This window comes from Coregonus lavaretus (assembly GCF_964263955.1).
Source record: "Coregonus lavaretus genome assembly, contig: HAP1_SCAFFOLD_1209, whole genome shotgun sequence".
Classification (NCBI taxonomy): domain Eukaryota; kingdom Metazoa; phylum Chordata; class Actinopteri; order Salmoniformes; family Salmonidae; genus Coregonus; species Coregonus lavaretus.
The window spans coordinates 62,994-80,815 of NW_028161877.1; the positions used below are offsets into that span (position 1 = coordinate 62,994).

General features: G+C 44.3%; 1 protein-coding gene across 2 annotated transcripts in view; it reads right to left on the minus strand.

The window, feature by feature from the left end:
* The window catches only part of tdrd3 (tudor domain containing 3), a 40,343-nt gene extending 26,799 nt beyond the window's left edge, over positions 1-13,544 (minus strand). For both annotated transcript variants that reach the window (XM_084194609.1, XM_084194608.1), the window contains exons 1-5: positions 13,323-13,544; positions 12,520-12,604; positions 11,304-11,369; positions 8,835-8,995; positions 1,207-1,348 (exon numbers count right to left, since the gene is read on the minus strand). In XM_084194609.1, the coding sequence (XP_084050735.1) occupies positions 1,207-1,348; positions 8,835-8,995; positions 11,304-11,369; positions 12,520-12,604; positions 13,323-13,360 (492 nt within the window). In that variant the 5' untranslated portion in view covers positions 13,361-13,544. The remainder of the gene's footprint in view (positions 1-1,206; positions 1,349-8,834; positions 8,996-11,303; positions 11,370-12,519; positions 12,605-13,322) is intronic.
* Between the last annotated feature and the right edge of the window lie 4,278 nt (positions 13,545-17,822).

Genomic DNA, 17,822 nt, shown 5'->3' on the forward strand with positions numbered 1-17,822 from the left:
GTTGGGTCATTATATTTGGGACGGGGAAGGGGTCACGAGAAATTAATGCGGAAAAAATGGCGTCCCTGCAGATAAAGTTTGAATACCACTGCTTTAGTACCCCCTTTAGTACATCCCTTAGTACACCCACCCTTTAGTACACCCTTTAGTACACCCTTTAGTACACCCTTTAATATATCCTTTAGTACACCCTTTAGTACACCCTTTAGTACACCCTTTATTATATCCTTTAGCACACCCTTTAGTACACCCACCCTTTAGTACACCCTTTAGTACACCCTTTAATATATCCTTTAGTACACCCTTTAATACACCCTTTAGCACACCCTTTAGCACACCCTTTAGCACACTCTTTAGTACACCCTTTAGCACCCCCTTTAGTACACCCTTTAGTACACCCTTTAGTACACCCTTTAGCACACCCTTTAATATATCCTTTAGTACACCCTTTAGTACACCCTTTAATACACCCTTTAGCACGCCCTTTAATACACCCTTTAGCACACCCTTTAGCACACCCTTTAGCACACCCTTTAGCACCCCCTTTAGCACACCCTTTAGCACACCCTTTAGCACACCCTTTAGCACACCCTTTAGCACACCCTTTAGCACACCCTTTAGCACCCCCTTTAGCACACCCTTTAGCACACCCTTTAGCACACCCTTTAATATATCCTTTAGTACACCCTTGAGTACACCCTTGAGTACACCCACCCTTTAGTACCCCCTTTAATATACCCTTTAGTACACCCTTTAGTACACCCTTTAGCACACCCTTTAATATACCCTTTAGTACACCCTTTAGTACACCCTTTAGTACCCCCTTTAATATACCCTTTAGTACCCCCTTTAGTACACCCTTTAGTACACCCTTTAGCACACCCTTTAATATATCCTTTAGTACACCCTTGAGTACACCCTTGAGTACACCCACCCTTTAGTACCCCCTTTAATATACCCTTTAGTACATCCTTTAGCATATCCTTTGTCATGGTGGAACCAGATAGGACGAACAACTGTCCAGTAACAGTGTATATGCTAATATAGTAAACATTGGTTTAACAGCGCCTCTATTCCCTATATAGTATATAGTCTAGTGCACTACTTTTGAAGTGCATGCACTATGTAGGGAATAGGGTGCCATTTGGGACGCGTTCACAGAGACGTTCTGCTGTAAAACGAAGGGTAAAACTCCCTCTTCCTCACCCTCTGCAGTTCCCATTTCTCCATCATGTGGTCGACCTCCCCTCCGAGGACGGAGATCTTTGAGTCGTCCAGAAGCAGAATGCCATTCTTCACCTGGACCGTACCAAGGACCTTCACCTTGGTTCCTGGAGGGGTGTTCAGACTGAAAGCAACACAGGGGGTGAATTAGGGAGGCCAGAGGACAGCTCCATAGAGAACCAATGTTAAATTATGTGGCGAGCTCTAACTTAGCAGTTAAGGAAGCTTAAACCAATGCCAAAACAATCAAACAACCAGGAGATTGACTATAATAGGTTTATATGGAATATGTTGACAGTTGTATTTAATAACCATTGGCTACAACAATGGAATGGAAGCACAGATCATATGTTAACCTAATATTGACAGGGCAAAAACAACCAGGAGATTGATAAACAATAGATGTATTTATCTGTAACAACGGAATGAAAACACAACAGACAGACGGACCAAACAGGACACTGATATGAAAGCAGTTTGGCCCAGCTTTAATTAGAAGAGAAACAGAAATCATCATGATTCATTTCCCTCCTAAACTCTTCGTCCAGCCGGCTATGCCTGTGGTGGCTCCAGTCCAACAGGGGCAGCCGTGCCAAAAGGACAGCTTAGCTTACGTTACCCCCCCCCCAAACCTCTCCCCCTCTACCCTCGACCATTGCCCTACACACTGTGTTGCAGTAGGATGGTGCGACTATCGGGACTAGGGTGTTGGGTCCGAAATGGCACCCTTTTTGCAACACAGCGTGTCATTTAGAAAAGTGGTCTGGATTGGGCAATGGCCTACGGTCAAAAAGCAGTGCACTATATAGGGAATATGACGCCAATTTGGACACACCCTAGGAATAATCCCATCCACGGTGCAGGCCGTTCTCATCTTAAATTAACAGCCCAGTTCTGTGTACTGATCACCGCCAGCTCTGAGCCCCCAGCCCTCATCCCAAAATGGCACTCCATTCCCTATGTAGTGCACTACTTTTGACCAGAGCCAATAGGGAATAGGGTACCATTTGAGACTCGGCCCCCCCAGTCCTCTCATTAAAAAGCACAGGGACTTAGAGGGATTTCCAGCTACTGATGCAGCGCCGCGCAGCAATTAGGGATTTCACTTCCAACCCAATGGCCCTGTGTGTCCCAAATGGATCCCTGTCCCCCTATATAGTGCATCATATTTGACAAGAGCCCCCCCCATAGGGCTAGTAGTAGTGCACTACATAGGGAATAGGGTGCCTTTTGGGACAGGTTTGAGCTAGCTGAGGCTGGAGCAGGGTCCTCTCAGGATACTGCCTCAGAATGACACTGTGGAACGGAGCTGCATGCCGTTACAAACTAACCCTTTCTTTTTCCCCCCCTATCCATCCTCTCATCCATCTCTTTCTGCTTCCTTTTCTCTCCCTCCCTCCCTCCCTCCCTCCCTCCCTCCCTCCCTCCCTCCCTCTCTCTCTCCCTCTCTCTCTCCCTCTCTCTCTCCACTATCAGAGCTAGCTGATATCAACAGAACAGACACTAGTTAGTGTTGTCATTATAAAAGGGTTGTACTGTTCTCTCCTCATGGCTGACTAGGATAGATTCTGGGCAAGCTCTCGCCTTGCGTCCCAAATGGTTACCCTGTTCCCTTTATAGTGTAGTAGTTTTGACCAGGGCCCCATAGGGAATAGGGTACCATTTGGGACACGGCGCTCTCCTCTACTTTCCTCTCCGGCCACTCCACCTGTAGGGGCTGGCTGGTAGCCATGGCAGCCGTCGCCACGGCCGCTGCTTGGATGGAGTTGTAATTAAGGAAGGGGGATTGGTAGCAGATCAGCCGCTGACGAGTGGAAATTACAGGGAGGAGAAGAAAGCGAGAGAGATGGAGACCGGGAAGGAGGAGGGGGGGGATGGGGGGGGGGCTGAGGAAGTTCAGAAAGTCACCCACATCTGCCTGTGCTTCCATTCCAAAAGCAAGACAAGTACTTTGGTTGAAAATTAGGATCTAGCTACGATACTGGCTGATTTGTAGAGAGGAGTGAAGCAGCATCAGTCTACAGTGAGGGAAATAAGTATTTGAGCCCTCTGCAAAACATGACTTAGTACTTGGTGGCAAAACCCTTGTTGGCAATCACAGAGGTCAGACGTTTCTTGTAGTTGGCCACCAGGTTTGCACACATCTCAGGAGGGATTTTGTCCCACTCCTCTTTGCAGATCTTCTCCAAGTCATTAAGGTTTTGAGGCTGACGTTTGGCAACTCGAACCTTCAGCTCCCTCCACAAATTTTCTATGGGATTAAGGTCTGGAGACTGGCTAGGCCACTCCAGGACCTTAATGTGCTTCTTCTTGAGCCACTCCTTTGTTGCCTTGGCCGTGTGTTTTGGGTCATTGTCATGCTGGAATACCCATCCACGACCCATTTCCAATGCCCTGGCTGAGGGAAGGAGGTTCTCACCCAAGATTTGACGGTACATGGCCCCGTCCATCGTCCCTTTGATGCGGTGAAGTTGTCCTGTCCACTTAGCAGAAAAACACCCCCAAAGCATAATGTTTCCACCTCCATGTTTGACGGTGGGGATGGTGTTCTTGGGGTAATAGGCAGCATTCCTCCTCCTCCAAACAAGGCGAGTTGAGTTGATGCCAAAGAGCTCCATTTTGGTCTCATCTGACCACAACACTTTCACCCAGTTCTCCTCTGAATCATTCAGTTGTTCATTGGCAAACTTCAGATGGGCCTGTATATGTGCTTTCTTGAGCAGGGGGACCTTGCGGGCGCTGCAGGATTTCAGTCCTTCACGGCATGGTGTGTTACCAATTGTTTTCTTGGTGACTATGGTCCCAGCTGCCTTGAGATCATTGACAAGATCCTCCCGTGTAGTTCTGGGCTGATTCCTCACCGTTCTCATGATCATTGCAACTCCACGAGGTGAGATCTTGCATGGAGCCCCAGGCCGAGGGAGATTGACAGTTATTTTGTGTTTCTTCCATTTGCGAATATTCGCACCAACTATTGTCACCTTCTCACCAAGCTGCTTGGCGGTGGTCTTGTAGACCATTCCAGCCTTGTGTAGGTCTACAATCTTGTCCCTGACATCCTTGGAGAGCTCTTTGGTCTTGGCCATGGTGGAGAGTTTGGAATCTGATTGATTGATTGCTTCTGTGGACAGGTGTCTTTTATACAGGTAACAAACTGAGATTAGGAGCACTCCCTTTAAGAGTGTGCTCCTAATCTCAGCTCTTTACCAGTATAAAAGACACCTGGGAGCCAGATATCTTTCTGATTGAGAGGGGGTCAAATATTTATTTCCCTCATTAAAATGCAAATCAATTTATAACATTTTTGACATGCATTTTTCTGGATTCTTTTTTTGTTATTCTGTCTCTCACTGTTCAAATAAACCTACCATTAAAATTATAGACTGATCATGTCTTTGTCAGTGGGCAAACGTACAAAATCAGCAGGGGATCAAATACTTTTTTTCCCCTTCACTGTATATATGTAGTGAATCCCTGGTATGCTGGAATGCAGGAGTTTTCTGCAGTGCAGAAAAGCAAATGATTTACTGGGTTCTGTGCCTTTGGAGAAGAAGCGGATAGCCTTTGATGCTAACTTGTTCTGTGCCTTTGGAGAAGAAGCGGATAGCCTTTGATGCTAACTTGTTCTGTGCCTTTGGAGAAGAAGCGGATAGCCTTTGATGCTAACTTGTTCTGTGCCTTTGGAGAAGAAGCGGATAGCCTTTGATGCTAACTTGTTCTGTGCCTTTGGAGAAGAAGCGGATAGCCTTTGATGCTAACTTGTTCTGTGCCTTTGGAGAAGAAGCGGATAGCCTTTGATGCTAACTTGTTCTGTGCCTTTGGAGAAGAAGCGGATAGCCTTTGATGCTAACTTGTTCTGTGCCTTTGGAGAAGAAGCGGATAGCCTTTGATGCTAACTTGTTCTGTGCCTTTGGAGAAGAAGCGGATAGCCTTTGATGCTAACTTGTTCTGTGCCTTTGGAGAAGAAGCGGATAGCCTTTGATGCTAACTTGTTCTGTGCCTTTGGAGAAGAAGCGGATAGCCTTTGATGCTAACTTGTTCTGTGCCTTTGGAGAAGAAGCGGATAGCCTTTGATGCTAACTTGTTCTGTGCCTTTGGAGAAGAAGCGGATAGCCTTTGATGCTAACTTGTTCTGTGCCTTTGGAGAAGAAGCGGATAGCCTTTGATGCTAACTTGTTCTGTGCCTTTGGAGAAGAAGCGGATAGCCTTTGATGCTAACTTGTTCTGTGCCTTTGGAGAAGAAGCGGATAGCCTTTGATGCTAACTTGTTCTGTGCCTTTGGAGAAGAAGCGGATAGCCTTTGATGCTAACTCGTTCTGTGCCTTTGGAGAAGAAGCGGATAGCCTTTGATGCTAACTCGTTCTGTGCCTTTGGAGAAGAAGCGGATAGCCTTTGATGCTAACTTGTTCTGTGCCTTTGGAGAAGAAGCGGATAGCCTTTGATGCTAACTTGTTCTGTGCCTTTGGAGAAGAAGCGGATAGCCTTTGATGCTAACTATCAAGTATCTCAGAGTAGTAGTGCTGATCTAGGGCCAGATCACCCCTGTCCATTTACTCTTATTCATGGTGATTTAAAACGACAAAACTGATCTTTAAAAATCAGCACACCCTACTCGAAGCAGCTTGATACAAATTACCTCTGAGCTTAGCCTGGTGTTTAAAGTATGTGATCTCTATAAACTGATCTTTGTTTGAACTAGCTGTTCTCTGCCTGATCAATCAAAATCAGATTTATTTTAGAATGCACTTTTTACATTAACAGTTGTCAAAGTAATTTATAGTAACCTGGCCTAGACCCTAAAAAGCCTGTTCTCAACCTGATCTTATAGCTGTTTGAACAAGTAGTTCATCGAGATCCTATAATTTATTGTTCTATGTAATTCTGGGCACAAGTTTTTCGTCAATCTGATCTGGGAGAGGTGTTTCAACTAGTAGTGGTTCTCTACCTGATCTGGGAGAGGTGTTTCAACTAGTAGTGGTTCTCTACCTGATCTGGGAGAGGTGTTTCAACTAGTAGTGGTTCTCTACCTGATCTGGGAGAGGTGTTTCAACTAGTAGTGGTTCTCTATCTGATCTGGGAGAGGTGTTTCAACTAGTAGTGGTTCTCTACCTGATCTGGGAGAGGTGTTTCAACTAGTAGTGGTTCTCTACCTGATCTGGGAGAGGTGTTTCAACCAGTAGTGGTTCTCTACCTGATCTGGGAGAGGTGTTTCAACTAGTAGTGGTTCTCTACCTGATCTGGGAGAGGTGTTTCAACTAGTAGTGGTTCTCTATCTGATCTGGGAGAGGTGTTTCAACCAGTAGTGGTTCTCTACCTGATCTGGGAGAGGTGTTTCAACTAGTAGTGGTTCTCTACCTGATCTGGGAGAGGTGTTTCAACTAGTAGTGGTTCTCTACCTGATCTGGGAGAGGTGTTTCAACTAGTAGTGGTTCTCTATCTGATCTGGGAGAGGTGTTTCAACCAGTAGTGGTTCTCTACCTGATCTGGGAGAGGTGTTTCAACTAGTAGTGGTTCTCTACCTGATCTGGGAGAGGTGTTTCAACTAGTGGTGGTTCTCTACCTGATCTGGGAGAGGTGTTTCAACCAGTAGTGGTTCTCTACCTGATCTGGGAGAGGTGTTTCAACTAGTAGTGGTTCTCTACCTGATCTGGGAGAGGTGTTTCAACTAGTAGTGGTTCTCTACCTGATCTGGGAGAGGTGTTTCAACTAGTAGTGGTTCTCTACCTGATCTGGGAGAGGTGTTTCAACTAGTAGTGGTTCTCTACCTGATCTGGGAGAGGTGTTTCAACTAGTAGTGGTTCACTACCTGATCTGGGAGAGGTGTTTCAACTAGTAGTGGTTCTCTACCTGATCTGGGAGAGGTGTTTCAACTAGTAGTGGTTCTCTACCTGATCTGGGAGAGGTGTTTCAACTAGTAGTGGTCCTCTACCTGATCTGGGAGAGGTGTTTCAACTAGTAGTGGTTCTCTACCTGATCTTGGAGAGGTGTTTCAACTAGTAGTGGTTCTCTACCTGATCTGGGAGAGGTGTTTCAACTAGTAGTGGTTCTCTACCTGATCTGGGAGAGGTGTTTCAACTAGTAGTGGTTCTCTACCTGATCTGGGAGAGGTGTTTCAACTAGCAGTGGTTCTCTACCTGATCTGGGAGAGGTGTTTCAACTAGTAGTGGTTCTCTACCTGATCTGGGAGAGGTGTTTCAACTAGTAGTGGTTCTCTACCTGATCTGGGAGAGGTGTTTCAACTAGTAGTGGTTCTCTACCTGATCTGGGAGAGGTGTTTCAACTAGTAGTGGTTCTCTACCTGATCTGGGAGAGGTGTTTCAACTAGTGGTGGTTCTCTACCTGATCTGGGAGAGGTGTTTCAACTAGTAGTTGTTCTCTACCTGATCTGGGAGAGGTGTTTCAACTAGTAGTGGTCCTCTACCTGATCTGGGAGAGGTGTTTCAACTAGTAGTGGTTCTCTACCTGATCTGGGAGAGGTGTTTCAACTAGTAGTGGTTCTCTACCTGATCTGGGAGAGGTGTTTCAACTAGTAGTGGTTCTCTACCTGATCTGGGAGAGGTGTTTCAACTAGTGGTGGTTCTCTACCTGATCTGGGAGAGGTGTTTCAACTAGTAGTGGTCCTCTACCTGATCTGGGAGAGGTGTTTCAACTAGTAGTGGTTCTCTACCTGATCTGGGAGAGGTGTTTCAACTAGTAGTGGTTCTCTACCTGATCTGGGAGAGGTGTTTCAACTAGTAGTGGTTCTCTACCTGATCTGGGAGAGGTGTTTCAACTAGTAGTGGTTCTCTACCTGATCTGGGAGAGGTGTTTCAACTAGTAGTGGTTCTCTACCTGATCTGGGAGAGGTGTTTCAACTAGTAGTGGTTCTCTACCTGATCTGGGAGAGGTGTTTCAACTAGTGGTGGTTCTCTACCTGATCTGGGAGAGGTGTTTCAACTAGTAGTGGTTCTCTACCTGATCTGGGAGAGGTGTTTCAACTAGTGGTGGTTCTCTACCTGATCTGGGAGAGGTGTTTCAACTAGTGGTGGTTCTCTACCTGATCTGGGAGAGGTGTTTCAACTAGTAGTGGTTCTCTACCTGATCTGGGAGAGGTGTTTCAACTAGTGGTGGTTCTCTACCTGATCTGGGAGAGGTGTTTCAACTAGTAGTGGTTCTCTACCTGATCTGGGAGAGGTGTTTCAACTAGTGGTGGTTCTCTACCTGATCTGGGAGAGGTGTTTCAACTAGTAGTGGTTCTCTACCTGATCTGGGAGAGGTGTTTCAACTAGTAGTGGTTCTCTACCTGATCTGGGAGAGGTGTTTCAACCAGTAGTGGTTCTCTACCTGATCTGGGAGAGGTGTTTCAACTAGTAGTGGTTCTCTACCTGATCTGGGAGAGGTGTTTCAACTAGTAGTGGTTCTCTACCTGATCTGGGAGAGGTGTTTCAACTAGTAGTGGTTCTCTACCTGATCTGGGAGAGGTGTTTCAACTAGTGGTGGTTCTCTACCTGATCTGGGAGAGGTGTTTCAACTAGTGGTGGTTCTCTACCTGATCTGGGAGAGGTGTTTCAACTAGTAGTGGTTCTCTACCTGATCTGGGAGAGGTGTTTCAACTAGTAGCGGTTCTCTACCTGATCTGGGAGAGGTGTTTGAACTCGAGGCCCACAGCGTTGGTGTGTCCGTCTGTCATCTGCAGCCGCAGCATCCTGGGGGCTCCCTGAGACTCCTCATGGTCCTTGGGGGCCGACACGTTCCTCACCTTCTGCACCTGCAGCACACACGGACCCTCCACCTGGGGGAGACGGGGACGGGGGACGGGGACGGGGGATGGGGGACGGGGGACGGGGACAGGGACGGGGGAGAGAAATACAGTGGTGGTGTTAATTAGGGCACACCGTAGAGAGTGAGATGGGGGCCGTATTCATTAGGAACCAAACTGATAAAAGACAGACAAAGCGAGAGGGACCTGGATTTGACCAATAAGAAATGTTTCTTTTAGTTTTCCGTTGCAAAACATTTTGCTACGGTGTGTCCTAATGCCAGGGTTTGTTGAAGTAAAGACATCAGCTTCAATAACTGCTCCTCTGGGATTCATAACGTTTATTGAACTGAGCTACCCTCGCAGTCTCGCTCAAATTGACCTCACTGCTTTTAAGTACCTGACCTTCCTTAACACTTTTAAGTACATAAACCTTCCTTAATGTGTTTATTTACCTGATCTTCCTTACTGCTTTTAAATACCTGACCTTCCTTAACACTCATGTACCTGACCTTCCTTAATGCTTATGTGCCTGACCTTCCTTAACGTGTATGTACCTGACCTTCCTAACCACTTATGTAACTGACTTTCCTTACCACTTATGTAACTGACCTTCCTTAATGTTATGTACCTGACCTTCCTTAATGTTATGTACCTGACCTTCCTTAATGTTTATGTACCTGACCTTCCTTAATGTTATGTACCTGACCTTCCTTAATGTTATGTACCTGACCTTCCTTAACGTTATGTGCCTGACCTTCCTTGCCACTTATGTAACTGACCTTCCTTGCCACTTATGTAACTGACCTTCCTTAATGTTATGAACCTGACCTTCTTTAATGCTTATGTACCTGACCTTCCTTAACGTGTATGTACCTGACCTTCCTTACCACTTATGTAACTGATCTTCCTTAATGTTATGTACCTGACCTTCCTTAATGTTTATGTACCCGACCTTCAATTTTTATTTTTACATTTTAGTCATTTAGCAGACGCTCTTATCAAGATCGACTTACAGTTAGTGAGTGCATACATTTTTATTTTTCATACTGGCCCCCCGTGGGAATCGAACCCACAACCCTGGCGGCCATTCCCTCCCCTACCCTGGACGACGCTGGGCCAATTGTGCGCCGCCCCATGGGTCTCCCGGTCGCGGCCGGCTACGACAGAGCCTGGATTCGAACCAGGATCTCTAGTGGCACAGCTAGCACTGCGATGCAGTGCCTTAGACCACTGTGCCACTCGAGATCCTTAATGCTTATGTACCGGATCTTCCTTAACGCTTATGTACCTGACCTTCCTTAACGCTTATGTACCTGACCTTCCTTAACGCTTATGTACCTGACCTTCCTTAATGCTTATGTACCTGACCTTCCTTTGCGCGCATGTACCTGATCTTCCTTAACACTTATGTACCAGACTATGTACCTGATCTTCCTTAATGCTTATGTAAACAGTGTGTTTGTTCTTCAGTTCCATGCTGTAAACAGAGCAGTGGCATCTAAGCTACAGGGCCATAAAGAAATACAACTACTCAGATGTTGCGTCTTTTCCCAGCTCTGGTTCTAGTTCACTCCTTTGCATCCAACAGCGGTTTACACCTTCCAATTAAAATAGTTTACCTCAGCTCCAAATTCAACCAACTCTTTGGAAATGCAGTACATATTAATTGCAGTCTAGTGATTGCCTACTCTGGGAAAAGAGCCAAAAAAATAACTCAATGCACACACACTGAGAAATTCTGAATTACCAGTATTGATGGCTCTTTCCCTGTTAGAGATATGCAGAGAGAGGGAGTTGTACTTACCTGAAAGGAGTGCAATATCTTATTCTGAGCTTTAGGAGGACCGTGGGTTATTAGCTATCTGAGCTTTAGGAGGACCGTGGGTTATTAGCTCTGAGCTTTAGGAGGACTGTGGGTTATTTGCTCACATACAAATTAATTAATTATCTCCCTCGTCATCATCTGTGGCATTTTCTCAGTTGAACTCAGTGCAACTCCCCATGGCTGAAGGAAGGAATTAAGGCATTTTAAAGCTGGTGTGACAGAGACATCTAGTGGCCTTTGGAAGTAGTGCATTTCTGTATTTCTCAAACGTGCACAAGACAGCGTAACCACCATGGTATCAAACCCGGGTCATGTGCATGTTTTCAAGGCTGCGATAGAGCTAAAGCCTAGGAATTAGCTTTCTAAGTTGACGTGTCTTCAGCATGGTTACTCACCATAGGAGTGTAGCTTGACTAACCTCATCCGCTGAGTCATTATGATAAGGTGTGACAGTTTTTCTGACCCTTTCTTGTACACATATCTGCGCCAGTACACACACACACAACGCCTCACCTTCTCCACCCGGCCACTGTTGACGTCCGCAGGGAGAAACTTCCTGCCAATAGTCCTCAAGTCACTCTGCAGAGGCAGTCACAGAGACAGGGGATTAACAAAAGGGGAATAATACTTGCCCAACCAACATATTAGGCTGACTGAATGAGACACCAGTAAACCTCTATAAGCATAATTCAAAGCAGTGTAGAGAAACCTGTTTTGAAGACACTGGCATTCTGACTCTCCACACGTCTCCCAAAGTGTGCATGTGCACACTCCCAGTCATGGACTTCAAAAAGTATTGGATTGGTGTTAAGTCTGATTAAATCAGGCTGTAATATACAATTAATTGGAATAGACAGCCAGACGTGTGTGAAAAATCATGTAAATGTTCCTTACAAGCCAGAATGTTTAATACAATTACATTTAAACTTACTCTCCCGGTTTCTCATTCGGCTGCTCGAAATCTGAGACAAAATATCCACAGGAAGGTATTGTTTACCTGACATTGTAGAGAGCCGGTAGGTATGTGGTTCAGTACTGAGGTAAAGTAAGTTTTACATTGGATATTTGGATTTCAATCTTCAAAAAAGATTCAGAATATACAATTTTCATTGTCATGGCATGCTTGGTTCAATAGCTATTGACGAGAGATCCTGGGGTTTGAGCACTCTAAAAAGTCAGTTAAACAATACTTCCTGTGGACATTTTGTCTCACATTTCGAGCAGTAGAAGGACAAACCGCACAAACAACTGGTAGAGTAAGCTTACATGTAATTTTAATCAACATTCTGGCTTGTAAGGAACATTTACTCGATTGTGCACAAATGTCTCAGGCTCTATATACCAATTAAGTGTGTATTTCAGACTAGATCGTCGTAAGCATTGGCTGGAGGGACGGGGAGTGCGTGAGTACACACTAGGGTGGAGAATGGGAACGCAGCCATATTAGGCTGACTTTGATTTACTGACATACCGGCAACACATTCAACAAGCAATAGTAAAAGCAATGTAGAGGGATCTGTTTTGTGAGCTTGTAGAGAACCCGGCCTTACACAAACCTGTTTTGTAAGCCGATTTGATTTTTGAAAATGAGATTGACTGTAAGCACTGACAAACATTCCTCTTCTCTCCTCAAACCCCCCAGGGCCAGTTAATGTACATCTACACTGGTGAAGAGAAAACGGTTTTCTGTATACTAGAAAGAGTGATGTGAGAAATACTTGCTACTTACATTAAGTGCAATGCGAATAATGTAATTAGCTGAGGGTTTCTCAGAAGTGGCTTTCAACTCCTCTATTCCTTCATCTGTAAGGTACCTGTGTAGGAGGTAAACCAAAAGAAAGGGCTCACATTCCATGGCATAACCAATGTGCTGTAGTTAAACAAAAAAACACTAGCTAGCTACGGTGAACAAACACATCGACATTCAGAAGCTAGCCAGCCAGCCAGCTCGCTAAGATATCATATGACTTGAGTGTACTTAACTAGCTAACAACTGACTAGCAGATCAACTTTGAAGAGATATTAACAGCTAGGTAGCTACAGTCATGTAGAGCTAGCTAGCTACACCGGTGGTCAGAGTTGTTTACTTAGGTAGCAAGCTAGGTAGCTACTTAGCTAGCTAGCTTCAAATGAGCAAAAATTGTCCTGTAGTTAGCATATCAAAGCTATTCATGCTAAGCTAATTGACAGCAAATTTGCTAGATAAATGACAAACTTCGCAACATCAACTGCCAAAATAATCATAATTAGCTACTAACATTAGCTAGCTACTGTTACCAGTTTGTACTCCAGATATGTAATAACATAGCTAGTTACACATATCTGGCGTACAAACCTTTTAGCTACATTATTACAGCCATCATAGTATGTGAGATCCTAAATCAAACATTAAGCGTTAATTTAGTTAACGTTAACTAGCTAGCTAGCTAGGTTACCGTTAATCCACAAATTGAAAAGCCAAAGCTATGCTAGCTAGCAAAGTGAACGTGTAATTTAGCTAGCTAGCTACAACGTTAGCCCAAAGCTACCCACCAGCCTTCTTTGGAGAGGGCTAAATTGAGTTCAGACATTTTTCTTTAAAAAAATGGAGTATCAAATGCAAAATATAGTCGATGAACTATTTAATATGTGGATTATCCATTGTTTTATCTTTAATAACTCATCCGATAATCAATGAGTTTAGCCGGATATTTTAGCGTTTGCCGACTTAAAACAAATGACCTCTCGTTGGGCGAGACGTCACAGGTCAAAGATGAATCTGGTCCTTGGCGGCAAAGAGGGACGGAACCGAAACAGCAGCCCCAGAGGCAAAGAAAATCACTACATGTACGGTGTCGTATAATAATAATAATATAATATGCCATTTAGCAGGCGCTTTTATCCAAAACGACTTACAGTCGTGTGTGCATTCAGTTTTTACGTATGGGTGGTCCCGGGGATTGAACCCACTACCCCTGTCGTTACAAGCGCCTTGCTCTACCAATTGAGCTACAGAGGACCACAATCCAATGATCAAATACACTCCTTCAAATTGAATAATATTAGTTTCAATGTTTCAATTTCAAAATTGTCTGATCCACTCGTAAAATGTAAAAAAATAGAAACCGTGTTTCAATTTGAGACAAGCATTTCGCTACACCCGCTATAACATCTGCTAAACACGGGTATTTGACAAATAACATTTGATTTGATTTCAAAATGTTCTACCTTGTAAAATTTAGATTTTGATATATAGTTTTTCAAATATTCTAGTTTACCTTGTGTCATTTCAAAAATGTAAGTTGAGATATTGGTGCTGTTAGGAAAACTGGGTGAATACTTGGTTCAAGTGGAAGCTACTGTTACAGTGCTCAGGGAGAGACCCTGCTCATCCAAAGTGGGAGCCTAAATGAATGGGGTCCTTTGGAGGAGAAATTCCTCTCGCGCACGCACCGTGGTGTAAAGTACTTAAGTAAAAATACTTGAAAGTACTACTTAAGTCGTTTTTTGGGGGTATCTGTACTTTACTCTACTATTTATATTTTTGACAACTTCTACTTTTTACGTCACTACATTCCTAAAGAAAATATTGTACTTTTTACTCCATACATTGTCCCTGATAACCCAAAGTACTCGTTATATTTTGAATGCTTAGCAGGACAGGAAAATTGTGAAATTCACACACTTATCAAGAGAACACGTGGTCATCCCTACTGCCTCTGGCCTGGCGGACTCACTAAACACAAATGCATCTTGTGTAAATAATGTCTGAGTGTTGGAGTGTTGCCCCTGGCTATCCGTACATTTTAAAAACAAGAAAATGGTGCCATCTGGTTTGCTTAATATAAGGAATTTGAAATGATTTATACTTTTACTTCTACTTTTGATACTTAAGTATATTTTAGTAATTACATTTACTTTTGATACATAAGTATATTTAAAACCAAATACTTTCAGATTTTTACTCAAGTAGTATTTTACTGGGTGACTTTCAGTTTTACTTGAGTAACTTTCTATTAAGGTATCTATAATTGGGTACAATTGGATACAATTGGGTACTTTTTCCACCACTGCGCACACACACGCACACACACGCACGCACGCACACACACACATACACACACACACACACACACACACACACACACACACACACACAGTCTCCCCTTTGCTACTGCAGACCAGGCATACACTCTTATAACGGTTATGAGCACAACCAAATGAAGAAACTCTCTTGGCACTGTCACCGACTGGTTTTAATGTCTAGGGTCACTGACTGCGAAGAGACCTGGGGTTGAGTCCCTGTCAGTCTGCCCCCCAGCATTAGCTACAACGTTCTTCTGCATGATTTAGGCGAACACCTTGCATAGCCTAGCTCAGAAAGGCGAACAGCTAGGCCTGTATAACAAAAGGGACGTTATATTATAGACTATGTGCTGTGTTGAAACATTTTAGTCCTTTAGCAGACGCTCTTATCCAGAGCGACTTACATGAGCAATTAGGGTTAAGTGCCTTGCTCAAGGGCACATCGGCAGATTTTTCACCTAGTCGGCTCAGGGATTAGAACCAGCAACCTTTGGGTTACTGGCACAATGCTCTTAACCACTAAGCTACCTGCCCCCCCTTCAGAGGAAGGGGTAACTAAAAATCCAGTAGCATGCATGGGTAAAATCACTGGAGAAGCTAAGCCAGAAAAAAAGCCTATGTGTTGTGATAATTGCGTTGTTTTCTCTATAACCTGTGAGTTCATAGGCCTTGCCTCTATAACCTGTTAGTTCATATGCCTTGCCTCTATAACCTGTTAGTTCATCTGCCTTGCCTCTATAACCTGTTAGTTCATATGCCTTGCCTCTATAACCTGTGAGTTCATATGCCTCTACAACCTGTGAGTTCATCTGCCTTGCCTCTATAACCTTTAGTTCATATGCCATTTGATACATTCAACCACACATCTGTTTCATCACAAAAAACTGGAGAGCAACTGTCAGGTGAAGTCAACAAAGCATATTGCATGTAACAAACAGTTACATGACCTACAGCATGGTCAAGCAAGTTCATGTTTCTGACATTTACTAAACAGCTATTGATTTAGAATCATGGAGAGTTAACACAAGTCGCACAAAGAAAACAGGAGCGGCCTCCACTATTCCAGCACCATTTCAACTTCAATATGTCAACATCATCAAATCACCTATGCTTAGTCTAATACAGTGGCAAATACAGTGTTCTGATTTCTGTGTGTGCGTGCGTGCGTGTGTGAATTCCTGCATGTAGAAAAAACATGTTGACTCACCCTACTTGTAGAGAAACGCCAATGCCATCCTCCTCTCTTTCATGTTGACGAAAAGGTCCATGACTCTGTCATACAGTACACGCTGTTAGTTTTTGTTGTCCTCGGCTACCTGGCTAAAATGATTGTTCGCTAACCTAACTTCCTTTCATGGCCAATGATTAGCCAGCTAGTTAACATTAGCCTACTACATCTACATGTAGCTACATATTGAACTTCCAACCTCTCAGGCCAGGGGCACAATGTATGAATTTATGGTGGAATCAAACATTTGGCAAGTCGGTTAGGACATATAATTTTTCCAACAATTGTTTACAGACAGATTATTTCACTTATAATTCACTGTATCACAATTCCAGTGGGTCAGAAGTTTACATACACTAAGTTGACTGTGCCTTTAAACAACTTGGAAAATTCCAGAAAATTATGTCATGGTTTTAGAAGCTTCTGATAGGCTAATTGACATAATTTGAGTCAATTGGAGGTGTACCTGTGGATGTATTTCGAGGCCTACCTTCAAACTCAGTGCCTCTTTGCTTGACATCATGGGAAAATGAAAAGAAATCAGCCAAGACCTCAGAAAAAAATTCATCCTTGGGAGCAATTTCCAAACGCCTGAACGTACCACGTTCATCTGTACAAACAATAGTACGCAAGTATAAACACCATGGGACCACGCAGCCGTCATACCGCTCAGGAAGGAGATTCGTTCTGTCTCCTAGAGATGAACTTACTTTGGTGCGAAAAGTGCAAATCAATCCCAGAACTACAGCAAAGGACCTTGTGAAGATGCTGGAGGAAACAGGTACAAAACTATCTATATCCACAGTAAAAAGAGTCCTATATCGACATAACCTGAAAGGCCGCTCAGCAAGGAAGAAGCCACTGCTCCAAAACCGCCATAAAAAAGCCAGACAACAGTTTGCAATTACACATGGGGACAAGATTGTACTTTTTGGAGAAATGTCCTCTGGTCTGATGAAACAAAAATAGAACTGTTTGGCCATAATGACCATCGTTATGTTTGGAGGAAAAGGGTATGGCTTGCAAGCCAAAGAACACCATCCCAACCTTGAAGCACGGGGGTGACAGCATCATGCTGTGGGGGTGCTTTGCTGCAGGAGGGACTGGTGCACTTCACAAAATAGATGGCATCATGAGGAAGGAAAATAATGTGGATATATTGAAGCTACATCTCAAGACATCAGTCAGGAAGTTAAAGCTTGGTTGCAAATGGGTCTTCCAAATGGACAATGACCCCAAGCATACTTTCAAAGTTGTAGCAAAATGGCTTAAGGACAACAAAGTCAAGGTATTGGAGTGACCATCACAAAGCCCTGACCTCAATCCTATAGAAAATTTGTGGGCAGAACTGAAAAAGTGTGTGCGAGCAAGGAGGCCTACAAACCTGACTCAGTTACACCAGCTCTGTCAGGAGGAATGGGCCAAAATTCACCCAACTTACTGTGGGAAGCTTGTGGTAGGCTACCTGAAACGTTTGACCCAAGTTAAACAATTTAAAGGCAATGCTACCAAATACTAATCGAGTGTATGTAAACTTCTGATCCACTGGGCACGCAGGGCTCAACCGGGCACGCAGGGCTCGCAGGGCTCGTGCCCAGGGGCCCTGACCTCCAGGGGCTCTGACCTCCAGGGGCTCTGACCTCCAGGGGCCCTGACCTCCAGGGGCCCTGACCTCCAGGGGCTCTGACCTCCAGGGGCTCTGACCTCCAGGGGCCCTGACCTCCAGGGGCTCTGACCTC